At 45.5% G+C, this 26,604-nt stretch overlaps 1 protein-coding gene and 1 long non-coding RNA gene across 4 annotated transcripts in view; one reads left to right on the forward strand and one right to left on the reverse strand.

The window, feature by feature from the left end:
• The window catches only part of LOC310689551, a 46,658-nt gene extending 41,514 nt beyond the window's left edge, over positions 1-5,144 (forward strand). Inside the window, exon 2 of the long non-coding RNA XR_014517479.1 lies at positions 2,699-5,144. This is a non-coding gene — a long non-coding RNA (uncharacterized lncRNA). The remainder of the gene's footprint in view (positions 1-2,698) is intronic.
• Positions 3,980-26,604, reverse strand: part of AQP1 (aquaporin 1 (Colton blood group)) — a 34,298-nt gene continuing 11,673 nt past the window's right edge. For 2 of the 3 annotated variants that reach the window (XR_014517444.1, XR_014517445.1), the window contains 4 exons: positions 8,147-8,311; positions 6,295-6,375; positions 4,612-5,433; positions 3,980-4,532 (listed from right to left, as the gene is read on the reverse strand). Coding sequence is in view for 1 of the 3 variants with exons in the window: in XM_083467251.1 (XP_083323377.1) it covers positions 5,260-5,433; positions 6,295-6,375; positions 8,147-8,311 (420 nt within the window). In the remaining 2 variants the exon portion in view is untranslated. Of the gene's footprint in view, positions 5,434-6,294; positions 6,376-8,146; positions 8,312-26,604 lie in introns of all 3 variants that reach the window. The other variant, XM_083467251.1, reaches the window with a different exon arrangement.

The raw sequence follows: 26,604 nt of genomic DNA on the forward strand, positions 1-26,604 counted from the left end.
ACTATGGCAGACCAACACGGCTACCTATCTGCAATTGGATCCATGGGTTAGAGTCCTACCCTCCAGAGCACAAGACAATAAGCTTGCTCTGTCTTCCATGAGTTCCTCCCTAAACCTCCTACTTTGATTCTTCATGTGTTTAATGAATTCTTAATTTGGTTCTGTTCTGATGAGACCCACACTGGAATTTATATGCAAATCTTGGAGAACCAAACCAAAGACCATTCTCTCCCACCTCCCTTTCTTTTCAGTGTCACAATTGTCTTTGTTTCCTCACTTCCTGGTTTTATCTGAGTCCAACATTAAAGGCTGCCAGAGGACAAAGAGAAACATAAGCCCCTTTCCCCCAAGCGGCAGTGTTATGAAAGATGGTGTTTCATTTCAACAAAAGAACCGGTGGGCAGCTGTTGCGTATCAGGAAGACAATGGGAACTTCCTGCCTAGTGGGATTCATTAACATTGTTGTTTTCAGGGCACGCAAGGCTATTATTAGCGCTGTCAAGCCACCATGAAGCTGTTGGGGGGAGACCTGCGCCATCTTACCTACAAAATCGAGCTCAATTCTGCTGCGTTTCCAGCAAAAGCCACCTGCGCACAGCTCTGATTGGCCAGCCTCTGTGACATCATAGCGCCATTTCCCCCACTCCCCTGAGCAAGTTGTCTTTTTTATATTAAAAAAAACCTCTTTGAAAAGTTGTAGCTGCGCAACAAACTTTACTTGGACTTTTCAATGGTGCCCCCCCCCCCCCAGTGTGTGGAATGCTGTCCCTAAGGAAATGTGCCCCCCCCCCACGACAACGTTGAGACATCTTAGTAAACTAAGGCCTTTGGTAGTTAAGGTACCCAATTCTGTGTTGCCCATCTTTTGGTGGGGTTGGGTTAGAGCTAGCTGTTGCCTGTCTTATTGTGGAATTGAACTTTTTAGGAATAATAATAATAATGATGATGAATTTTATTTATACCCCGCCCTCCCCAGCCAGAGCTGGGCTCAGGGCGGCTAACACAAATAAAATCACAGTAAAAACATAATAGGTGAAAAAGAGAGGGTGGAAAGGGGGGAAAAACCAATATAAAATACAGGTTAAAATGCAATTTAAAATGCAGCCTCATTTTAAAGTAGCCAATAAATCAAGGCCATAAGGGGAGGGAAACATAAGGGTCAGACCGAGTCAAAACCAAAGGCCAGGCAGAACAGCTCTGTCTTGCAGGCCCTGCAGAAAGATGTCAAGTCCCGCAGGGCCCTAGTGTCTTGTGACAGAGCGTTCCACCAAGTTGGGGCCAGTGCTGAAAAGGCCCTGGCCCTAGTTGAAACCAATCTAACCTCCTTGAGGCTCGGGACCTCCAAAGTGTTGTTATTTGTGGACCTCAAGGTCCTCCACGGGGCCTACCAGGAGAGGTGGTCCCGTAGGTACGTGGGTCCTAGGTCTTGTATTGTACTTTCCGATTTTTGTAAAAAAAGGCTTTGTATTTTATAAGTTGCTCTGTGGCAGGTCTGGTTCAGCTGCAGGTCAGCACGGAGACTGAGAGATGATCAGTAAAGTTGATTCTTTATTCAAGGAAACAGAATACAAACAGAGAAACTTATGGGCAAGACTGGCAGGTGCCAGAACCTGCTCCCCCCTGTCTCTTCTTGGTAGACGTCCCCACTTTGTATGCAATCCTGCCTGTGTGCGCTGTTTCCTGGATGTTAAGAAGACTGCTTTATGGGGATGCAAGACAGCAATTGGAATGAAGCCCTACTTTAAAAACAGTTTGACTCCTGAGGGCTTCCGTACATCGCAACAACGCGGTTCAGCATCTGGTCCAGCATATTGTTCTCAACGTGGCCAACCAGATGTCTGTGGGAAACTAAGAAACTGGACATGAATGCAAGGATGCTTTGACCACCTGCGATTCCCAGAAACTGATACTCAGAGGCATATTGTCTCTGACAGTGGAGGTAAGAGAGAGAGAGAGAGAGAGAGAGAGAGAGAGAGGGAGAGGGAGAGGGAGAGGGAGAGGGAGAGAGAACTATTAACAGCCTTGTCCTCCATACATTTGTTGAATCCTCTTTTCAAGTCTCTTTCAAAGATGGCCAGAGTACGGCATCCTGTGGCAGCGAGTTCCAAAGTTTAATTATATTCTGCATGAAGACGTACTTCCTTTTATCTGTCCTGAATCTACCAAAATTCAGTTTCATTGCATGTCTGAGAGTTCTAGTGTTGTGTGTGTGTGAGAGAAATATATCTATCCATTTTCTCCATGCGTAATTTTATTAAATTCTACCATGGTTGGCAATCCATCTGTCTTGGGAGACAGTGGAAGTGTTGGGCTTCAGAGATGAAGCCAAGCCATTGGAGAGTTAGCATGTTGGAGAGTTAATAATAATAATAATTTATTAATTATACCCCCCCCATCCGATTGGGTCTCCCCAGCCACTCTGGGCGGCTTCCAACCAAATATCAAAAACAATACAGTATCAGACATTAAAAACTTCCCTAAACAGGGTCGTCTTCAGGTGTCTTTTAAAAGTAAAATAGTTGTTTATTGCCTTGACATCTGGTGAGAGGGCGTTCCACAGGGCAGGTGCCAGTACCGAGAAGGCCCTCTGCCTGGTTCCCTGTAACCTCATTTCTCGCAGGGAGGGAACCGCCAGAAGGCCCTCGGAGCTGGACCTCAGTGTCCAGGCTGAATGATGGAGGTGGAGACGCTCCTTCAGGTATACTGGACCGAGGCTGTTTAGGGCTTGAAAGGTCAGCACCAACACTTTGAATTGTGCTCGGAAACGTACTGGGAGCCAATATATATGTGTTGTCTTCTACTATCCCATCTCTTAGTCACCTTTTCTCTGAACTAAAAAAAATCCCCAAGGCCACCATCTTTCTTCCTAGGGGAGCGACTTCCCGATATGGGTGTTGTGACGGTTATGAAGATTTGAGTGTTTGCTAAACTGAGCCAGAAAGGTCAAGTAAAATAGTGCCAGAGTTAAACTACAGAGAGTTTGAATCAAATTCTCGCTTTGCCATATAGCTCAGCTCACTGGGTGACCTCGGAACAGTCCCTGTCACTCCATCTCGCCTATCTAACAGGGCTCTTGTGAGAACTGAACTACTCCAGAATACCTTGGGAAATGGATGTTGCTCTTGAAAGAGAGATAAAAGAAAAATTATCACCGTATCTTTTTCCTGGTTACTCCTGTTTATTGAGGACTTAGGACTGAAGTGTTTTTTTTCTGGGAGGAAGAATCTCCAGTACATTCTTCTAATTTAAATTCATTTGTAGAAAACCAGTTCAGATTATCCCCATCTATTTTTTCCTCCAATATTCCTAATCTGGGATAGGATTGCATTTTTCGTTGCTGGTGGGATGTCAGCATGGGGGAGAAAGGTTTCACAGGTCCTTATAATATCAATGGAAACAATTGGTCCTTTTGAGTATTAATCACTTTCAATTTTAACCTGAGGATTGTCATTTGTCCAGTTTTAATTTTAATTTATTTTAATTAATTTTGGGGTGCATTTTAATCAATCGATTGCTTGTTTTTATGCATATTGTATTATTTATATGATTTTAGCCGCTCTGAGCCCAGCTCCAGCCGGGGAGGGTGGGGTACAAATAAAAATTTCTTCTTCTTATTAAATAAACTTGCAAATCTAATGAGTTCAAGCTAATGCACGACATCGTTGCTATAAAATCCATCCACAAAATTTTGATACTTTATGTTAAGTATCCCTCAAAGCAAACTTTTGAACAATAAAATAATTTGGAAGTTTTTCCTGATTTGAAATTTGTGAAAAATTGTGAAAATATTTGATTTATTCTTTAGACATGTATTCTCTGGCCCCATTCTGATGTTTTGGACTACAAATCCCATCATCCGCTGCCATGTTGATTGGAGTTGATGACTGATGTCATCCCAAAGCAGGTTGGTGGGGACGGGACAGGGAGCTGATTTATAATACGGGTATGTACAGATACAGTTTACATACATGCAAAACTATAAGGTGTAAACATTTATTGGGAGTCGGTAGCGTTTTTACATGCGGCAGAATTAATGGTGCGTCGTGAAGAGGAATGCGTGTTAACAGACATGAATAAACCTGGGCTGACATTAATTACATACAATAATGTTTACTGGCACAGCCCACCGGGCGATTATCCTGCACAAACCTCATTGGGAATATAGGGGGGCTTTGAAAAACCAATTGCGTTAATCCCCACTAATTTCATTGACGCTTGACTTGGGAATTTCCTGGTAGCTGGTATGCTAGCCTTTGATCTCCAGGGCTATCGGTGGGCCAGGTGACAAAAATTATGCCTGGCCCTTGCCAACTTTTCATCAAGGTGTGGCTTTGAAAATAAATAAATTGCCAACAGATGTCTACAAAGGGGAAGAGAAGTCCTTTCAAGTTGTAAGAAATAAGAGATATTCCATACTTTAGCCTTATGCCTCTCTTTTGGATTTTGTATGCAGCGACATGCATATAATATATAAACGCATATTATTTGTCAGTAAGATTATGCACCTAAGTAACACCAGGGCTTTTTTTCAGCTGGAACTCACCAGAACTCAGGTGGCTGCCATTGCCATTATAAGAAAAGAAGGGAGGTGTTCATGGTGAGTTCCAGCACCTCTTTTTCTGGAAAAATAGCACTAAATAAACCAACTTCCTTCTGGAGCCTGTTCTTAAATGGGTCTGCATGGGATTTTTAGAAAACAACAAACCACTTCTGGTGCCTCAGACACTTTCTAGAGATAGGCAAAATCTGCAGCATAAAAATATTGGCCCTCCGTATTCAAAATCTTCTTACCAGGCACTTCCATTTACTTCTTTTTTCATTTCTAGAATTTGGCAGGTGAAATCTCTTCAGATATCCCTTTCTGGCTGCCTGTAGGCTGTTCGTCTGGGCTTCATTGCAATATGCCCATCAAACTGCAGGAGAAGCCAGTCCCTTTGGATTAAGAAATCTAAACTTGGACTTCCAGAATCATTACTTGCAAATCTTCTCCCTAGCTCTTTCACACATATATAGTACAAAATATAGTCATCTCCTTCCCACCCACCCACCCACCCCACCAATTTTGTTTTGTCTCACTGTGCAGCCACAGATCTAAAAGTCTGGAAAGAATAGGCACGAAATAAGAGAAGGAAAACTCTAATGACTTATAAAATTTTTGGGAAGAATTGCTTGTTGCTTTACAAAGAGTCTATAATACTGATAAAAATCTTCAGAGATTGGTTTTGTTTGTCTTCTTTTTCTTCCTCTCTCGGTTCGCCTCTATTTTGGTTTCATCTCCACCCTGGAGTCATCAGCATCGAGATCGTATTCTTCCACCTGGCCACTGGTCCAGACCTTCATGCGATCGGTTACATCACTGCTCCTAGGAGCCAGGATGAAGTCATAGATGAGGGCGGCACTGGCCCCTCCAATCAGCGGGCCAACCCAGAAAATCTGAAATGCAAGGTCAACGGAAGACGCATTTGACAGAGCAGTTCACAAAGAAACATTGCCATTTTGCCAGCAGTTATTTCAGAGGCGTAAGCAATTGTCACATTTCCACCCCCTCCCAGTTCATCATTTCCTAGCAGTGAAGAGAGGTCCTCAAACTGTCTCCACCCGAGAGAAGATTTTTAGAGAAGAAGATGAATAGTGCTGTAGTCAATAGGCGGTGTAATGTGAGCAGGAACTAAAGTGATTTAGAACTGGTTGTATACAGGTGATTAGTTCTGGGTGACACTAGCAGGGTAAAGAAGCTAAGAAGATCTGATTAGTTTTAGTTTTGCCCATAGCTTGGTAACAGCACCCTGCTAAGTTATTTGCTTCCCTTTTTAATCCAGTCTCTGTGTTGTTGTTGTTGTTGTTGTTGTAATATTGCAAACGAACAAACAGGTGTGTCTATTCCAACCCTCCTCAAATTCAGAAATCACAGATAAATAATCCCTGAGAGATGGCCTTCTAACCTCTCTTTTAAACTGCAATGAAACTTTCCAAGGCTGTCCGTTCTACTGTCTAACAGCCAGAACGTTCTTCCTAATGTTTAGCCAGAATCTCCTTGCAATTTGAATCCCCTGGTTCTGGTCTCACCCTCTGGAGAAGCAGAGAGCAAGTCTGCTCCACCTTCAGTGTGAAAGCCCTTCAGATATTTGAAGATGGCTATCATATCTCCTATATGGGCAACCCACGAAAAGCAGGCGGAAATGGCAACCGACAGTCGTAGCAGAACTCTCCTCTGCTTGCATCACATACCACAAGTAGCATATACGGTGCCTCTGCAAACGGGCACCCATTTCAGTGTTAAGACCTGAAACTTACCCAGTGATTGGTGAAGTTAGTGGTAATCAAAGCGGAGCCGAAAGATCTTGCAGGGTTGATTCCACAACCAGTATAGTCAATCTAAGGTGAGTGAAGAGAGAGCGACAATCACAAGAAAGCAGGTTTTCTATCAGGTATTGGCAGTCTGTTGAGGGACCCTGTCTACCTCCCAAATGCAAGTGGGTAGCTAATTCATATCCAGTTGCGCATTGAAACTACTTTTCCACATTTCCAGGAAAAAGATCTCAGGAAGCATCCGTCGAAGAGAGCATCTGTCAGGCTTCGGGGAATCAACTTCCTCCCCCGTGGCCGTAAATGAGCAGATCAAACAAAAGGGACATCTTACCAGTTAATTTCTTTAATAAACAAAGCGAAGGACAAAGGAAAGCATCTAACCAGAATGGCGGTGCTCCCAGTTAAGGTCACTGCTCCCTCCGTCCCTATTAATCTGTGTCACTCCTACATCTTGTAATCTGAGTTTGTAGCCTCTGTGCTTTCTGTTCTGACACTTGCTGAGCTCTCCGGGAGTTTGGGGAAGGGGGGTGGATACTACCCAGAGACTGTGAATCTGTTAACTCACTCTCTCTTCCAGTGTTTCTTCTGCTAGCTGTTCCCCATCCAGTATTTCCCAGCTTCTGCCTTCTGAACTATGCCCCTCTGCAAACCACTTTTCCAAATCTATACTGTCCTCCTGCTCCTGGGAAGATTCAGGATCAGGATCAGAAGGCGGGGGGTGGCTCCCACCATTCTTCCTCAGTGCAGCCCTCCTCAGCACGGTTCCTGACAGCATCCATTGCGGAGGCAGTATACCTCTCTACACCCAATTCTAGGAATCACAGGTGGGGAGAACACTGTTGTATTCAAGTCCTGCTTATCAACTTTCATGGGCATCTGACTGGCGGCTGTGAGAAGAGGATAGTGGTCTAAGTGGGCTCCTCTTATGTGTTTAAGTTTGTCAGGACTTGGATATGGATCAGGAAGAGGTGGGCATCACAGTGTTCTTCAGGCCAATAGGTACCTTCTATGCAATTTTATAACTAAACCCAGAGCAGAAGAGTTGTGTGAAGGTGGCAGCACCCATGAGCAAAAGGCCATTCTGGGTGAAGAGACCTTTGGATCACCACCTCCATCCCTGCTGATCCTGGTTCTATATTCTTTACTGCATCCTTTTTGAATACAACTCAAGATGAACCTGTGTCCTACTTTGCAAAGGACCTCTCATTTGTTAAGTATAATTGTTTAACTGCACACTGAAGTGGAAAACAACTCTGTATAACTCTGTATTTTGTGCTGCTAAATAAACAGCATGGAAACTTCCACTGTAGCTGAACAAAGGAGGATCTAACAGGTAAATGATGAACTGTTGATGTATCTCTGCTACTCTCTCACGTGGTGTTTAACTTAGATCACACACGAGGGGTATTCAGTTGCAAATCTCCATCTTGTGTGAGTTAGTCTTGGTTCTCTCTCAAGCCACCAAAGAGGATGGTGTGCTAAATATCTCTCTTCGGGAGGAAACAGGCTTGAATGCAGGCTGTGTGTGGAGAGACCTAGTTTTGTTTTCAGCTCTGTTTGAAGTAACTGAAGTCATCTATCCAAAGCACCTGGCAGCAGACTAAGCTGGCACAGAAGTCCCTGGCAACTTCCCCTATAGCAAGATGCAGTTCATTTCTAAAATCGTGTCTATATGCACGACTCAGCATATGCAGGCTTTATGCAAATAGGCAGCTTCTTCTGCCTGTGTGTGTGTGTTATGCATTTGCTAATCCTCGGCAGTTCACAAGCAGATACCCTAATGTGCTTTGCAGTCCCGGAGACTGCAAAGCGTTCCCTGATTCAAGTTTATACTCACAGCAAGAAGATGCCCCAGGGCCACTGAGAGGCCAATGGCCAAGGGTGCCGATCCAGTGACGTCGGTCCTCCTCCTATCTGTCGTGGCAAGCACACAGAGCACCAACTGCAAGGTAGCAATGATCTCGATGCCAAGGCCTTGTCCGGGATTGATTCCATTTGCCAGCTGCGAAAGGGCAAAGCCAAGAGAAGGAGAAGTTATTTCTTACATGCTGAAGGAGGCAATATTCTACCTGTGAATCCTGTATCTGAGATGGAGAATTTCAGTTCAGTATTAGGGTCTCCTCCACATAAGCATTTTGCCACTTGATGACTCAGAACCCAGAACTCCTCTGTGTGAGCAGGGCTGGTCCAAAGTTTAGGTGAAATATAATAGATCTTACAGACAATGGATATTATAGGTTAGAACCTAACAAGGAGAACCTGAAACAAACGAACAAAGTTTCTGTGCAGGCTGTCCAAGCCAACATAATTAAATAAGTCTGCTACCAACATTTCCAAATTGTCTGTCCTTGACTGAAGAATCTATCAGCTACCCAGCCATGGCTGTTTGTGTAGGAAATGCAAGGAGATGCAAACAGACCTGGGCAGATAAACAGTGGACAGACTAAATTAAAATGATGTAATTTAAAACTCGCAGCACATCATTGTGCCCTTATTTTAATGGCAGTCGCTAGAAATGTTAGCGTGCTTCTGAACCGAGGACTACATTTGGAAATCTGAAGAAGTATAGGAGCTGAAGGACAGTCTGAGTTCGAAACTCAAGAAAGCATCCCTCTCAACTCCCTACTTAGGCTTCTCACTCCCTTACTCTATAAGACCAGACCAACAATTAGGGATGGGAAATCTGTTTTGGCTTCTATTGGTTTCTCGTTTTCCCTCTCTTAATTTCAGTTTTCCACATTAGTTTGCTTTAAAGAGAGAGAGAAAACCCTCATGAAAATTCATCAGTATTTTAGGGTGAATTTTTCCTACTGTGCCCTTTTTGTGTGTGAGATACACTGTAATGGGTTTAGGGGTTGCTCGTGCGTAAGTTGCCGCCACTCCTGGCTAGGTTACCTGGTTGAACCCTTTCTGACTAAACAGCCTCTAGCATCGTGACTGTCTCAGTCGCTGGCAGAATCCGTCAGTGGGCGTTTCTTGAACTTCTTCCAGCACAAAAATTCTTTGACGCCTAGTCTCCGCCTAGTCTCCCTGCGCGGAAGCCTTCTGCGCAGGGAGGGTGTGGGCAGCGGAGGACCCGTACTCTCTCCGCTGGTCTCCGGCGAGGAGTCTTGGAGCCTCCTCTCCGATTCCCCCATCAGCCCCCCTTCTCCACTGGTGTTACACTGATTTCCTTCCCCAGCAAATGGGCTGCCCCTCTCCCTACTGTGACCCTCTCCGGCATCCCTCTGGAGCCTTCCCTCCGCCTCTAGCTCCGATGGCAGTTCCCTGACATGCACATATATTTTTTGCAATACAACATCCCTTAATGCAATGCAATTTATGTATGCTGTTTTCACAGACAGGTGCACACTTCAGCTCAGTGTATGCACGTTTGTAAACCTTACTTGGCTGGAGGACTGCATTGCAAAATTCAGAGAAGCGTTTTACTTTGGGTGTTGCTTCCAGAACTGTGAATTAGGTAGGGTCACATTTAAATGAAAACCAAAACAAATTTCCCATCTCTACTTGCAACAAGTGGTGTGGATTGGCATGAGCCTAGAGTTTGCACTGTCCAAAGAGGAAAGGTAACAGGTTCACAGTCCCAGCTGTTGAGAACAGCATCCTAATCAAAACAGAATTGGGTGATACAAGATAGAAGCATGGACCCAGCCAACCAGATATGAATTGCTGCTGTTCTGGCTTGCACCAACATGTCCAAGTGGTACCTTTTCCTAGGGAATGTGTTAATTGGAACTAGACATCTGCTCTCTGATGTAAAAGGTCATCTGTATCTGAGAGGATAAAAGTCAGCAGCAAACATCTAGCCTTCATTTTTCTACATCCCCAAAGGGAGGGTATGCCTCCAATGTTCTAGATACACTAAAGCTATTTCTTGGAAATTGGAAATTTTCAGACTATGCAAACTTATATTCAATGCACTTTTCTAGATAAATGAACCCCCACTTTGTTAGTACGTTAATGTCAATTTTTCCCGCATCTGAGGATAAACACCCTGCTTCTGGTACTCCTTGATTTACTTCGGGAATGATCTCAAACACAACAAATCAACTATGGAAAACGCGATGTGGCAAAGCTTGAGAATGCACAGCTGTGAATGTGTGCATTTCACTTCGAGAAGTGAGGACAGCAGATGTTCACTGTGTTACGAAGCAATTCTACACATGCAGATTCTTGGAAACAGCAGCAGCCCTGTTCTCATGCACCCGGTGTGAAAAATGGCATTGTGTGAATCTGAGAAGCTGTATAGGAGCTTCCTAGGAGATTTGGAGGAGACACCGTAAAGTTATTATTAGGAAACTGCCCATTTCGTTCCCCTCTTTCTTCTCCAAATTTTCATGGCACAGCAAAGGCCACAACCAGTTACACAATAAGACAATAAGAAGTGGGAAACGGCTCAAGATATTATTGAAACAAGCTGATAGCACAGTCTATCGCTACATCCAGGATTTTATTTTACAAAGCCATACATTACAACAACATGCTGAACTCATCTTGTGCCCAGTCTGGGATAGGAAAAGCACAGGAAATCATGCTCAGAAAAACTTGAAAGTAATCTGTTCTCCAAAATTTGAAGCGCAATTTCCTGGAGATAAGTATTTGCTGTGGCTTCAGAGAAGACTTTAATGCATGGCTTTTGGGTAGAATCCTTTGCCTTTCAACATTTGCTGGTTTCTTTCATGTTTTGGGATCCACTCATATCTAGAGCCATCATCGTCTCCCGCTGCCTCGCTAACGATACCCATACACGTGCTTAACGGAGCCAACACATTTGGCCATCATTTGCAGTCTGCTCACAGAAAGCTAGCCTCTCAGAGAAAACACTAAGGCAGAATCTCTCTCCTGAACATCTAGTTTTTGGTTGTTTTAATACGGAGAAGCACCCCGAGATGTCAGCCTCTAATATGGTATAGAACAGACCCAGGTTTACCACGTCATAGAAAACTAGGTCATAAAGTCCTGGAGAGAGGATATTATCTCCTAATGAAAACTTTGAAATGGCACCCTTTATCTGTCTGTCTGTCTGTCTGTCTCCCAAAACGACTTACAAAAACGGTCTAATCATTAAAGTCAATTAGAACGGACAAAATCAATAAACACCTAAAACCCAATTTATACAGGTTCTACAGATCCTGCAGCCTGGTGCCCTTCAAATTAAGGACAAAGGGCCTGGATAAAAGGGAAAGCTTTTAACCTGTCACCTAAAAATAGTTGAGGATGGTGTCAGGTGTGCCTCCCTGGAAGGAGAGCATTCCACAAGTGGGGGAGCCACCACAGAAAAGGCCCGTTCTCATGTTGCCACTCTCAGGACCTGCCATGGAAGGGGCATATGGAGAAGAACCTCAGTTGATCATCTCAGGGTCGCATTCAATTCATGTGGAGTGAGGTGGCCCTGGAGTTATTGGGGTCCTTAGCCACCTAAGGCTTTATAGGCCAAAGCCAGGAGTTTGAATGCTGCTCAGAAACTAACCTGACCTTTGTGTTATGGTTGCATAAACAAGCTCTGGCACATGTTGCTTCCATAACAGGAGACCCACTTCCAGAATTTTAAGGAAGCATGAGAGTAATGAAGAGAGAATGTTTCATATCCATTGCTATCTCGCTTATATAAAAAGAAAGAAACAGGAAATTGAACTGGATCAAGGTAAACCAGCCAACATTCTTTCCCAGCAGCTAGATATCCTCTGCCCCTGTTAGATTATCATTGTTATTTTTACAAAGGGTAGCAAATGGGACGGGGAAGATTGTTGAACACGGCAGGAAAAATGATGCTATTTGTTTGTTATGCAAGAGGATGCCATAGTGTGCAAAGCACGGTCCCTTACGATCAAAACAGCCTTTCATTAGGTAACAGGATTTCTGCGATTAAATTCGTTTTTGTATAAACTGGGATTGGCTGGTTCATCACACGCACACAACTGATGGAGAAAACACTATGAAAATCTGCATCAAGAATCTATAACAGAAAGCCCACCCCGGCAATAATTTCAATTGCATGCAAAATATGGCCATGGTGCATTAAAAACTTTGAGTGTACCCATAAAACTTCAGTAAACCAGAATGCAAAAGGTCGCAAAAGGAAATGTTTGGACAGGGTTATTAAACGTCTATAAAACTGAGCTCTAGCAGATGTTAAAATCTCCCTCGGCTTGCAAAGCTAGCACGCCATGGAGAAGCTTCTTCTTCCTTTGATGGGTTGCACGTGCAGGAAGGATTTAAGGAGGGACAAGGCTGGCCTAAGACATTTTGGCGTCCGAGGTGGGCCCTAAAATGGCGTCCCCACCCTTCCTCACCAGGGAAGAAGGGGTCATGGAAGATCTACATCAGGAACAGGGGCAGGGGAGAAGGTTTGACACCGGGATCTGCTGTCCTATTGGATCCTGTTGCCTGAAGCAGCCACCTCACCTTGCCTTATGGCTCTGGCCTTACGAATTTGCAATTCCCACATGCAAATCAGAGGTCAAACCACCCCACTAGGACAGTACTACCAAGCTTACTGTATGCTTGTGAAACATGGATCACTTATGAACGCCCTCTCCAACTCCTCAAAAGATTCCATCAACGGTGTCTCCAAAAAACACTTGGGAAGACAGGCGGACTAATATCAATGTACTAAAAGAAGCAAAGATCACCAGTGTCGAAGCAATGGTTCTTCAACATCAACTTCGTTGGACTGGCCATGTTGTGTGGATGCCTGATTATTGTCTTCCAAAGCAACTACCATATTTTTTGCTCTATAAGACTCACTTTTTCCCTCCTAACAAGTAAGGGGAAATGTGTGTGCGTCTTATGGAGCGAATGCAGGCTGCGCAGCTATCCCAGAAGCCAGAACAGCAAGAGGGATTGCTGCTTTCACTGCGCAGTGATCCCTCTTGCTGTTCTGGCTTCTGGCTTCTGAGATTCAGAATTTTTTTTTCTTGTTTTCCTCCTCCAAAAACTAGGTGCGTCTTGTGGTCTGGTGTGTCTTATGGAGCGAAAAATATGGTACTCTATTCCAAACTTAAAAATGGAAAGTGTAATGCTGGTGGGCAACAAAAGAGGTATAAAGACTCTCTCAAGGCAAATCTTAAAAAATGTAGTATAAACACCAACAATTGGGAAAAACTTGCCTGTGAGTCCTCCAACTGGAGAACAGCCTTTACCAAAGGTGTCATGAGCTTTGAAGACACTCAAACTCAGGACGCAAGGGAGAAACATGCTAAGAGGAAGGCATGCTTGGCAAATCCACACCATGATCAACTCCTGCCCAGAAACCAATGTCCCCACTGTGGAAGGATGCGTGGTTCCAGAATTGGCCTCCACAGTCACTTATGGACTCACCGTTAAAACAGTGTTTATGGAAGACAATTTTACTTGGCTATGAATGATCACCAAAGAAAGAAGAAGGGGAAAGAAGAAGAGGAACAGGGTCATCTGGGCACCATGAATTCCATACCATCGGATGGCCCTTTCTTACATACCATTTTGCGAGGACCAATCATCAGAATCAAGGAATTGAACATTTCATGGCCTGTACCACTCCAGGCTTGAGGTGGGTGGGACTGGGTGACAGTCCGCATGGAATCTATTGCTCTGTTTCTGAAGTTCAGCTGTGATTCCCACATTGCAGGGGGCAATCTGGAGTAGATAACCCTTTGGGTCCCTCCCAAATCTGCAATTCTATGATTCTACAAATGCCACAGTTTCTGCAGCAGAAACAGCAGATGTGCCAGCAGACTCAAGCAAACTCTAAAGTTTGCAGAAGTTCAAAATAACTTTGGGAGGGGAACTGGGGGAGGGGTGTCTAAAAACAGCCTAATGAGAACGGAGCATGTTCAGGACATACCAAGTGCTGATCGTTTAGGGACAGGGGTGGAGAAAAGTATCTTGAACTGGAGACCACCCCACACTGCATCACAGCAGGTGCCCCCTTGTTTTGCCCCCAGGGAAATTTTGAAATGCGTTTTGACATTCTTCCAAACCCAGAACTAGCAACGTTTCTAATTGGGGTTCTGTAAAAGCTTGGAAGGACTTCTCTATTTCAAACTGACACTCCTAACTGCATTCCCCAGTAGAGCCCAGTTCGTGCAATCAGCAACAGCAGGAGGTAGAGCTTTCTCTCCAAGTTTGCACCACTTCTGGGACTTATTTGCCTCTGCCCCGCAGAGGACCTTAAAGTCCACAAATAACAACACTTTGGAGGTCCCGAGCTGCAAGGTGGTTAGATTGGTCTCAGCTAGGACCTTATCAGCACTGGCCCCGACTTGGTGGAACGCTCTGTCACAAGAGACTAGGGCCCTGTGGGACTTGACATCTTTCCGCAGGGCCTGCAAGACAGAGCTGTTCCACCTGGCCTTTGGTTTGGACTCAGTCTGACCTTTGTGTTTCCCTCCCCTTATGGTTTTGATCTATGGGCTATTATTAAAATGAGGCTGCATTTTAAATTGCATTTTAACCTGTATTTTAAATTGGGGTTTTTTCCTATTATGTTTTTACTGTAATTTTACTGGTGTTAGCCGCCCTGAGCCCAGCTCTGGCCGGGGAGGGTGGGGTATAAATAAAATGTATTATTATTATTATTATTATTATTATTATTATTATTATTATTTAGCAACTAGCATGTCCGGGGTGGGGCTTCTTCAGGGGGGGGCAAGCAAGCAGCCCCTCACTTTCAGCCTAAGGTGGTCCAGTCCTTGTCAGAAGAGAGAGCATGGCTCATTCCTCAGCCAACCTCAACTAACAACAAACCGGCAGATCCCCCCTAATTCTAGAGCATGGCAAGAAACCAGGAATCATTTTTGTGTGCCTTAGTTGCAGGTGGGGGTAACAGACTGTAAAGAGAAGAATTATGGTCCCCTTTAGCTCCAAGGTATATAAAAAGAAGAGTATTATGAGCCTAGCAGACAGACAGTAACTATCTGTATTTCTTTGGGTCTCTCATTCATGGTTGCCAGCGCAGAACCATTCCGTTTGCTGAGTCGTTTCGTTTAGAGGATGCCGTTGTCTCATCCCTGTGGGAATGCTTTTCATGGAGGGAGGTGAAAGACAGCTGGGAATAAATCAGAAAGCCTTTGGACATGGCAAACTAAAGGGTGTGAGCGGGTAGGTTTAGCAAGACAGTTTTCAATAGGATGGGTTACAATAAATAAACCATAGTTTAGAAGTTTACAGTGGAAAAACACAACCACAAAAGGAAAAGTGTTCAAGAAAGCAGCTGAACTGCATCTCAGGAGAACAATGCAAGGAGTTTGATTCTTGAGAGAAGCTGTAAGACGAAGGAAACTTAAAGTGGTCCGTGAATTTTGTGGGCTAGCAGTTCCAGCTCGATCCTCCTTAAATTTTCTCTGCAAGGCAGATGTTACACTGACAACTCGCCCTGCACAAACACAAGCAGTTTGGAAACAGCAGCAAAGTTTACCACAAGCGGCTCATTGTTAATATCACGGGTAGGCAAACTAAGGCCCGGGGGCCAGATCTGGCCGGATCTAAATCCAGCACGCAGACGGTCTGGGTATCAGCGTGTTTTTACATGAGTAGGATGTATCCTTTTATTTAAAATGCATCTCTGGGTTATTTGTGGGGCATAGGAATTTGTTCATTTCTTCCCCCCGTAATATAGTCCAGCCCACCACAAGGTCTGAGGGACAGTGGACTGGCCCCCTGCTGAAAGAGTTTGCTGACCCCTGGTTTATATGTACCAAGAGGTGATGCATCATCTGTGTGGCTAGCCCAGTTGGGGATCATTATGAATCCCAGGACACTGTTGGGGAAAGCAAATGTGTTGCATGGGGTTTTGCCTCAACTGAATTAATAGCTGGATCATGGAACAAGCTTATGTCAAGAAACAGGGCCCTGTGTGGCTGTTATTGGAGAGGATGTTCAAATCACTTTCAGCCACCCTGGAGGGGGTCATGCAAATGAAGTCGTTTGCAATGACTTCAGATCGTTGTGAGCAAGTTTAGCCCTCTGCCCAAAAGGATCCAACTGACGTCTCCCAAATAAACTAATGGTTGCCATGGGCAACGCTATGTTGGGGAAATAGAGGAGGAGGGAGGGAGGGAAGGAACACAAGAAGAGTCTTGCTGTATTGGGCTGAAAAGAGATTGAGTCCAGCATCTTTAGGATCGTAAAAAACTGCCTTAAACTGGGTCAAGCCATTTGTCTATCTAGCTCAGGGACACGGGTGGCGCCGTGGTCTAAACCACCGAGCCTCTTGGGCTTGCCAATCAGAAGGTCAGCAGTTCAAATCCCCACGACGGTGGGGTGAGCTCCTGTTGCTCTGTCCCAGCTTCTGCCAACTTAGCAGTTTGAAAGCACGCCAGCACGAGTAGATAAACAGGTACCACTGCGGCAGGAAGGTAAACGGCGTTTCCGTGTGCTCTGGTTTCTGTCACAGTGTCCTGTTGTGCCAGAAGCGGTTTAGTCATGCTGGCCACATGACCCGGAAAGCTGTCTGTGAACAAATTCTGGCTCCCTTGGTCTGAAAGCAGAGATGAGTGCCACACCCCATAGTCAAATTTGACTGGACTTAACCGTCCAGGGGTCCTTTACCTTTACCTTTTACCTTACAGCAGCCTTTCTCAATCTGTGGTTCCCCAGATGTTGTTGAACTACAACTCCCTTTTACCTTGCCTATCTAGTTCACTATTCTCTATGCAGACAAGCAACAGCTTTCTCCCCAGGGTTTTAGAGAGATGCTGAAGATTGAAACTGGGATCTCATGCATGCAAGGCAGAGATGCTCCACCAGTGCCAGAGTGTGTCCTCATGGCGCCCAGGGTGTTTGTGCACCAGCATACCAGTGGGGTGGGGCATGGGGGGCGATATGAGGAGGGGGCAGCAGGGCAAGCACTCGCCCTTTCAGTCTGTCCAGATCAGACGGAATCAGTCCAGATCATGCTGCTTTGCGAGGCTGAGATGTTGTGTTGGATTTGCAAGGCAGTGTGGGGCTGGCATGTGGAGTAAAATGCTTCCTTGAAGAAATTTCACCTGGGGCAATGGCCCCCCATTGCTTAATCCATGCTTAATTAAGTACCATTTTCGCTCTATAGGATGCACCAGACCACAAGACGCACCTAGTTTCTGGAGGAGGAAAACAAGAAAAAAAATACTCTGAATCTCAGAAGCCAGAACAGCAAGAGGGATCGCTGTGCAGTGAAAGCAGCAATCCCTCTTGCTGTTCTGGCTTCTGAGATAGCTGCACAGCCTGCATTCGCTCCATAAGACGCACACACATTTCCCCTTACTTTTTAGGAGGGAAAAAATGAGTCTTATAGAGCAAAAAATACGGTAAGTATTTCTATTGGCCCAGGCTGAATCTCCTGCCAGTGTGTGTGTTTGGGTGACCCAAAGTTTTACTATTATGAAAGAGGGGAAAGGGGGAAAGTAGTAGCTGATGAAGCTGGAAGCCGAAGCGTTTTGCCACGGGGAGAAATAAATTAAAACTCCGCTGATCTCAGCAAGATAGGTAAAGATGCAAATACTAAAATAGGCACTTACTCAGAAAGCGATTTAAGAACAGCAAAGGGGGAATATGAACCGCTCTCCACCCCCAACTTTTCCTTTTTTGAAACAGAACCACAATGGATTGCTACCAAACCAATGTTAGGAGAATAAATGTCATCACCAAGGACACGGGTGTGGCAAGCGAAGAAACGAAGGGGAATGTATCCAGGGAACCTGCAGATGGAGAAGCCCCATCAATCAGGCTGAACACCCTTGTTTGTCCCAAATTTGCCATGGCACCCTAAGTGACCACAACTGTGTGTGTCATCCAAACGATGGATTTCAGCTTGCTGCATAAACAATCTTCCTAACATAGCAACGCTTGCCAGGGTTTCCTGTGGATCTGTGCTGCATTCAAGTCGCTACATCAGTGGCTCATGCTTATCAACAGGGGGGCTTGTCCATTCTTCTGTTTGCCCTGCTGTTTGCCCTGGGAAAACCCACAGCTCAGTGCTGAACCAGAACAAACAGCAATCAGGTTTTCCGCGAATTGCTGTTTCTTCCAATTTAGCACTAAAGAGTGGGTTCTCCGGGGGAAAGTGGTGAGGCAAAGGCAAAACACTCAGCCCCGTGCTTTCATACCCTCCAACATTTCTCCAATGAAAATAGGGGTGTCCTATTCAATAATAATAATGTTGTTGATAATAATAATAATAATACAGTGGTACTTCAGGTTAAGTACTTAATTCGTTCCAGAGGTCCATATTTAACCTGAAACTGTTCTTAACCTGAAGCACCACTTTAGCTAATGGGGCCTCCTGCTGCTACCACGCCGCTGGAGCACGATTTCTGTTCTCATCCTGAAGCAAAGTTCTGAACCCAAGGTACTATTTCTGGGTTAGCAGAGTCTGTAACCTGAAGCGTATGTAACCTGAAGCGTATGTAACCCGAGGTACCACCAATCTTTATACCCCATCCATCTGACTGGGTTGCCTCAGCCATGCTGGGCGGCTTCCGACATATATAAAAACATAATTAAACATTCAAAAGCTTCCCTATACAGGCCTGCCTTCAGACGTCTTCTAAAGGTTGTCTAGTTACACATGTCCTTGGCTCAGGGGTTGCATGACTCCATATACGCCAATATTTCTCCGATGAAAATAGGGATGTCCTAAGGAAAAGCCAGACATTCCTGGATCAAGTGAGAAACCAGGGCAGCTTCTGTAAATCTGGGACTGTCCCTGGAAAATAGGGACACTTGGAGGGTCTGTGTTTTCTAGGCATGGTCCAATTGTGGCCTTAGCCTGCTTTTCCCCACCCCACCACAAACAACAACAAAATCCCTCATACTAATAGCGTTTCCTAATAGTTGAAAGAGTTTCCCAAGCCTGTCAGGGCATCCTCAGGGCTGGAAATACACACCATACATTTACATAGCTGTCAACTGTCCCTTATTTGGAGGGAAAGTCCCTTATCCCAGCGCTGTGTCCCACTGCTGTCCCTTATTGATGATGTCCCTTAAATTTCCCGGGTTTCAAAGGAAGCAGCTCCTCTCCCTCCCTCCCTGCCGGCTAGGGAGGAGGGAGGCTCCAACTGTGTTACTTGGCTGTGTTGCTCACCCAATAAGGAGTCTAAGAACGATTGGGGGGGTAGAGCTTGCATGCCTTGTGCCGATCAAATCGGCCGCGTTGCCTGGGGACTCGCCTTTGCTCAGCGCTTCCCAGCGGAGAGGTGACGGTGGTTTTCCTTGCTGCATCCCCTTTGCCGGGTTGCTGCGCTGTGGAAACCACCGCTTGAGGCTTCGTTTGGCTGCTGGTTGGGCTTTCTGCCTTTGGCTTGGAGGGGCTCAGAAGTTGAACATACCCGTGCTTGGAAAATCCCTTATTTTGGCTGCTGATCCCTTATTTTCGAGGCTGCTGGTCCCTTATTTTCAAATCTGTAAGTTGACAGCTATGTACATTTAAAGCACATGACTTCCCAGAAAGAATCCTGGGAACTGTAGTTTTTTTAAGAGAGCTGGGATTGTTGCAAACTACACTTCCCAGGCTTCTCCCCCATGTGTTTTAAATGGGCTTTAAGTGTTGGGTGTGCACTTTTCCCTACCTCTTGGCACCTCCCACTGCGACCTTTTCTCACAAAAGCATTTGAAGTGGGGTGGATGGGTGGGAGACCCAACTCTAAGACGCCAGTTGGAAGAGAGACTTAGCTGGAAGAGGAAACAAGTAGCTTTACTCCATTAACCATGTTTGCCAGCTTAGGCATCTCAAGGAGCCAAGCCTTTTAAGTGTTGACACATTCCCCGACTTTTAGCCGCTGGCTGAGAACCAGACGCTTTTGCCACTCAGTTCGTTGAGATCTGGATTGAGACATTTTTAAAAATGCAGTCATTCCAGTAGTAATCCTGCCTTGATATCAAACACTTAGGGAAACACTTAGGGATGGATCCGTTCACCTTTCCCTTGGCCTCTCCATCATCCCTGGCCCAGATTGCTAAGTTAAAACCCTTCCGCTGGCACTTTCAAAGGCTTCCTCTCCTGTTTCAGTCTGGAAGGCAAAGTTTCGTCTGGCAAGCAAGAGTCTCAAGAAGCTTGTCCAGTCCTCCATCACCATCCCTGACAAATCTTTAGCCAGGATCCCAGCTGTGCACGGTTACCTGTTTGGTAGGAGAAAGGTGCTCCTGATCTGTTTAAAATTATAGAATTGTACCTTTGGAAGGGACTCCAACGGTCATCTAGTCCAGCCCCCTGCAATGCAGGAATCTCAGCTAAAGCATCCATGACAGATGGCCACCCAACCTCTGCTTAAAGATCTCCAAGGAATGACAGTCCCTCCTAAAGGTAAAAAAGGTAAAGGACCCCTGGACAGTTAAGTCCACTCAAAGGCGACTATGGGGTTGTTGTACTCATCTTGCCTTCAGGGCGAGGGAGCCAGAGTTTGTCCACAGACAGCTTTCTGGGTAGCCAGAATGACTAAAATGCTTATGGCACAATGGAATATCGTGATGGAAAACAGAGCTCACGGAAACGCCGTTTACCTTCCCGCCGGAGCGGGACTTATTTAGCTACTTGCACTGGTGTGCTTTCGAACTGCTAGGTTGGCAGGAGCTGGGACAGAGCAATGGGAGCTCACCCCATCGCGGGGATTTGAACCGCCGGCCTTCTGATCACCATGGGTGACTCTGGGTCATCTCTCTGCGGTAGCTTATCTTTAAGTTTTAAGTGTCTATATGCTTATCACATTTATAAATTTTAAATTTATTGTTGTACATTGTTTTAAATGTTTGTTTTCCTTTTGGGGTTGTACCCCCAAGTGTGTTTTATAAGCTGTTCTCTGACCGTAATAAATTATCTATCTATCAGGGCGTTGTCACCATGACATAGAGAATTGAACAGAATGGAAGGTAGGAGGTAGGGGCACCAAATTTTAACCTTGCACAGGGTGTTGCTGGAATTTGAAAGCCCAAAGGCTGCCCTTGCCCTCTCTCTGGGATCCTTTAGCTGTGATTCCTGCACAGACCCACGGGGTTCCTTTCAACTCTTCTACAATTCCATGATTCTACAACCTTAAAGACAGTTTCCCTTCCTAAAACCCAGCCCTCTTCATCTCCAGCTCCAAGGCAACCCTGAAGCAATCACCTTGAAATGAATTTTGTGTTTTAATTAATATACAGGTGGGACGCGCAACAAAGTGTTGCAGTGTGGAATGGTCCTTTCTGGGGGATACTGGCCCCTCTATTCTGTCCCCTTTCCTCCCACTTTTCCATCCTTGCACCCCAACATTCAATCAACATTGCCACAGCCACTAAGCAATCACTTCTCATTCGGCTGTTGGGGGTTTCTTCCTTCCTCTCTCTTTTATGTTTTCTATTCTTCTATTCTTTTCCCTTTTTATTTTTTCAAACCTTGGGGTTCCGCTGAGCCTGTTGGCACCTGTCATTTGTATGTGGGCAGTTCTGTTCCTGTTCCTAACCAACAGCACTCACCACCTGAGCATCACAAATAAAAGGGAATTGCTTCACTTTCTTTTTAGGAAACCAAAAACTTCCAACATTCCTCCAGACCATTAAGAAATTGGTATATGATCAATCACAATTAAAAAAAGGCCAAAAGCAGCAGCTACATCTGTGATTGGGCATAAAAGCAAACAACAACAACCAAAAGTAATAAAATAAAAACCCATTGACTTGCAATTGTTAGGCAAAAAGCGCTCATAACTCAGTCGGCTATGCATATATGTTTGCCATAAAGAAAGTCCCAGGTTTAGGAAGGAATAAGATAGTACAGTGGTATCTTGGGTTACATACGCTTCAAGTTACAGACTCCGCTAACCCAGAAATAGTACCTCGGGTTAAGAACTTTGCTTCAGGATGAGAACAGAAATCGTGCTCCAGCGGCGTGGCGGCAGCGGGAGGCCCCATTAGCTAAAGCGGTGCTTCAGGTTAAGAACAGTTTCAGGTTAAGAACAGATCTCCAGAACGAATTAAGTTCTTAACCCGAGGTACCACTGTATATGGAATAAGATTGGGAGGAGGGAATAAAATAGTCTAAACCACAGAGCCTAGGGCTTGCTGATTGGAAGGTCGGTGGTTCGAATCCCCGCAACAGGGTGAGCTCCCGTTGCTCGGTTCCTGCTTCTGCCAACCTAGCAGTTCGAAAGAATGTCAAAGTGCAAGTAGATAAATAGGTGCCACTCTGGCGGGAAGGTAAACGACGTTTCTGTGCACTGCTCTGGTTCGCCAGAAGCGGCTTAGTCATGCTGGCCACATGACCCGGAAACTGTACCCCGGCTCCCTCGGCCAATAAAGCGAGATGAGCGCCGCAACCCCAGAGTCGTCCGCGACTGGACTTAACGATCAGGGGTCCCTTTACCTTTACCTTTTTAAGATAGTATATGGAACAAGATTGGGATGGGGGAATAAAATACATGATAAGAATTTTAAAATGTGTCCCATAATGGAAGATGGAGAGAAAGTAGAGTCCCAGGACGCAAGCAAATGAGGAGTGCAAAAGTTACCCCCTTAGGTGGTGATTCTTGTCTTTATGTAGCACCACCAACATGCATGCCCTTTGCAGAGGAAAAGAAGAAAAAGTCTCTGCCCCAAGGATCCTACAATCAATATTTAGCGCAGAGGAAGCAACAGGTGAAGAGAAGAGAATCAGAGGGTGGGCTGCAGAGGGGGAGAATTTATATATTTGTTTGTTTTCTTGCATTTACATTCCACCTTTTCTTCCAAGGGTGCACACATGGTTCTTCCTCCTCATTTTTAATTCTCACAACAACCCTGTGAGGTTGGTCAGGCTGAGAGGCAGTGACTGGCCCAAGCATCATGGCCAAGTGGGGATTTGAACCCGTGCCTCCCAGGTCTTAGTCCGACTCTCTAACCACTACACCACCACTGCCTCTCATGTGTGGTTATTTCAGCTAAATGCCCTTAGGCTTGGATACAAGTACGGATGCTTGAGGGATTTGATTCTTGCTGAGTCCAATCTGAGTGAAATGATCAGCACCTCCCAGACTCCGAACTGAGACTCTTCCAGCCTTTGGTTCTCCAGACTTCTACATCAGATAGTGATTGTTCTTTTGGAAAGTCGTCTTGAGAATTCACCAACAAATCTTTCCTAATATACACACTTTTTTCTATGCAATTTCACCTAAGGTACACGCTTCTACAAACCTATTCCCCCTAATATACCGTATTCTTCGCTCTATAAGATGCACCAGACCACAAGACGCACCTAGTTTTTGGAGGAGGAAAACAAGAAAAAAAATATTCTGAATTTCAGAAGCCAGAACAGCAAGAGGGATCGCTGCGCAGTGAAAGCAGCAATCCCTCTTGCTGTTCTGGCTTCTGAGATAGCTGCACAGCGTGCATTCGCTCCATAAGACACAAACACATTTGCCCTTACTTTTTAGGAGGGAAAAAGTGAGTCTTATAGAGCAAAAAATACGGTAATTCTTTTCTATATGTTGCTTTTGCTATGATATGCATATCTGTGGACAATTTGCCCCCACTTTTTGGGTACACGTTATTTGGGTGGGGAACTGATCACAACATTTGGAGAAGTGCAAATTCCCAAGGCAAGCTGCTTTGCCGGTCAAATACTGCTTCAGAAAGGCAGAATTAGTAGGCTGGCACTGAAATGCAAACATAGCAGATTTATCTCCCTTCCCTAGCTGGGATGTATCAAAGTAGGAGAGCCGAGATAAAAAGCCTTGGGTGTAAGAATGGAGTCTATAGTAGATCCAGGACTGAACTGGAAGTCAAGGCCCACGTGGTGCATGCAAAGAGAGGGGATGAGGGAGATTTTGCCAGCACAGTCCTGGATAGATGTGTGGGAAGAGAATGGAAGACCACAGCGGAGAAGATTTCAGTGGCCCATGTGCCAGACAGGATGAGAGAAAACTGCTGGGTTTTGCATCGGCATGCACCGCAGACCAAGGTGGGTGAGGATTTATAGATATGAGGTTCCACAGTGCCATAATCCGCTGCTGAGATCTCAGGAGGCATCCTTCCTTTGCAGTTTTGGCAGAGATTGGGCACGGCAGGCGTTTCCCATCACTGTACCTCCCTGCCAGGAAAAACTTCAATTATTGCGTTCCTGCCCATCATGCATCAATTAAAGGTGCAATGGTTAGAGCAGAAGGGAACTACCCTGCTGAAAATGAACTAGGCTTCTCCTTCTGCAGTAAGGGTACACTGCTGGGCGGGGTAGAAATAATGAAATAATAATTATTATTATTATTATTATTATTATTATTATTATTATTATTATTATTATTATTATTTTCTTACTGAGTCACCCTGCAAGGCCAAGATTTCTATTACATGCCTACCAATGAACTGACAGGATCCTGGCACTTGGCATCAACCTCACAGAACTTCACAAAGCTCGATCTGTTCCTAGATCCTGTGTGAGGCTCCCTCGCCTATTATAAGCATCAGCTCTCAACACTCCCTGCGTCTCCCTCCAACCTCAGCACTTGGAATGTTTGTGAAGATTCCGTAGCATCGCAGCTGCTTAGGCAATGGCTACAGGAGACAGCTTTGGGTTTTAAATCACACGCCCTTTCTACTTCTCTCTCTCTCTCTCTCTCTCTCTCTCTCTCTCTCTCTGTGTGTGTGTGTGTGTGTCTTTCTCTTTCTCTCTTGGTGCTGCCTTCAAGCAGAGTTCCGGAAAATCTACTTCCAGCCTGCTCTGCTATTGTTGCATTTCTTTCCCATGCGGACATTCGCTTCCTCCTATCCCTCCCTTTCCTACAGCACCAGTTCTAGGCTTCATAAACTTCCTCCCCTTTTGCTCTTGCTGAAAAACAACAGCTGCCGCCCTACCCATTTCCATGGAGACCCCTTCCATTTTCCCACCTCTAATGCAAAGCATATGTCAGAGGGAAAGGGAGTATCTCTCTGTGTGTGCTCATTAGACAGCGCATTTATTTTCCCAACCTGGCTGCTGAGAATAGAGGTATATAGCCATTCTAGAAAAAAAGTGGCTTCATTTTATCTGAGACCTGCTGCATCCACTTAGTGCTGCGTCAAACAGCTCAGCCGTGCATAATGAGCATGTACCATAAGGTAAAGGGCCCCTGGAGTGGGTGCGGGTGGCGCTGTGGGTTAAACCACAGAGCCTAGGGCTTGCCAATCAGAAGGTTGGCGGTTCGAATCCCCATGATGGGGTGAGCTCCCGTTGCTCGGTCCCTGCTCCTGCCAACCTAGCAGTTCGAAAACACGTCAAAGTGCAAGTAGATAAATAGGTACCGCTCCGACGGGAAGGTAAACAGCGTTTCCATGTGCTGCTCTGGTTAGCCAGAAGCGGCTTAGTCATGCTGGCCACATGGCCCGGAAGCTGTATGCCGGCTCCCTTGGCCAATAAAACAAGATGCGTGCTGCAACCCCAGAGTCGGTCGCGACTGGACCTAATGGTCAGGGGTCGCTTTACCTTTAAAGGGCTCCTGGACAGTTAAGTCCAGTCAAAGGCAACTATGGGGTTGCAGCGCTCATCTCACTTTCAGGTCAAGGGAGCCAGCGTTTGTCCACAGACAGCTTTCCGGGTCATGTGGCCAGCAGGACTAAACCACTTCTGGTACAACAGAACACCGTGACAGAGCACATGGAAATGCTGTTTGCCTTCCCGCCGCAGTGGTACCTATTTATCTACTTGTGCTGATGTGCTTTCAGACTGCTAGGTTGGCAGGAGCTGGGACAGAGCAACGGGTGCTCACACCATTGCGGGGATTCGAACCGCCGACCTTCCAATCGGCAAGCCCAAGAGACTCAGTGGTTTAGACCACAGTGCCCCCCACGTCCTACCATGCACCAAGAACCTCGTTGGGTTGCCATATGTCCTCGTTTCCAGGACACGTCCTTTTTTTCACGGGTAGAGTCACTACAGTTAAAAAGCAGAAGCTGGCAAATGTGTCCTCTTTTTTTCCTCTTCAAAATATGGCAACCCTAACTTATGGAACTCACTGGCATCGGATGCTGTAAAGGCCTGCAGCTGCTGAAACGCTAATTCGTGAAAAATACATCTGTGCCCCCTGGACGATTGCCCAGGAGCGAAGGCAACTGCTGGCAGCTGGTGATAATTGAGGCATCCGCCCCACTGAGCTAGTTGTAACTAAGATGGGAGGCCGATGGAGGCTAGCTGAGAGCACACTGATTAGTAGGGCAGCACCCCATTTTCCCTAATAAGGTTTTCTTCATTGCCTGCAATGGAGACAATATAATAATAATAATAATAATAATAATAATAATAATAATAATAATAATATACCTTGCCCATATCAAAGTATTTGCACTCCCTGGGAAGAACAGTTGGTTTTCGAACCGCTCTGGGAACTGTAACTCCCTGAGGAGAATTTGGGGTCTTCTAAC

The sequence above is a fragment of the Podarcis liolepis genome, assembly GCF_965112155.1.
Source record: "Podarcis liolepis genome assembly, chromosome: 12".
NCBI classification, from domain to species: domain Eukaryota; kingdom Metazoa; phylum Chordata; class Lepidosauria; order Squamata; family Lacertidae; genus Podarcis; species Podarcis liolepis.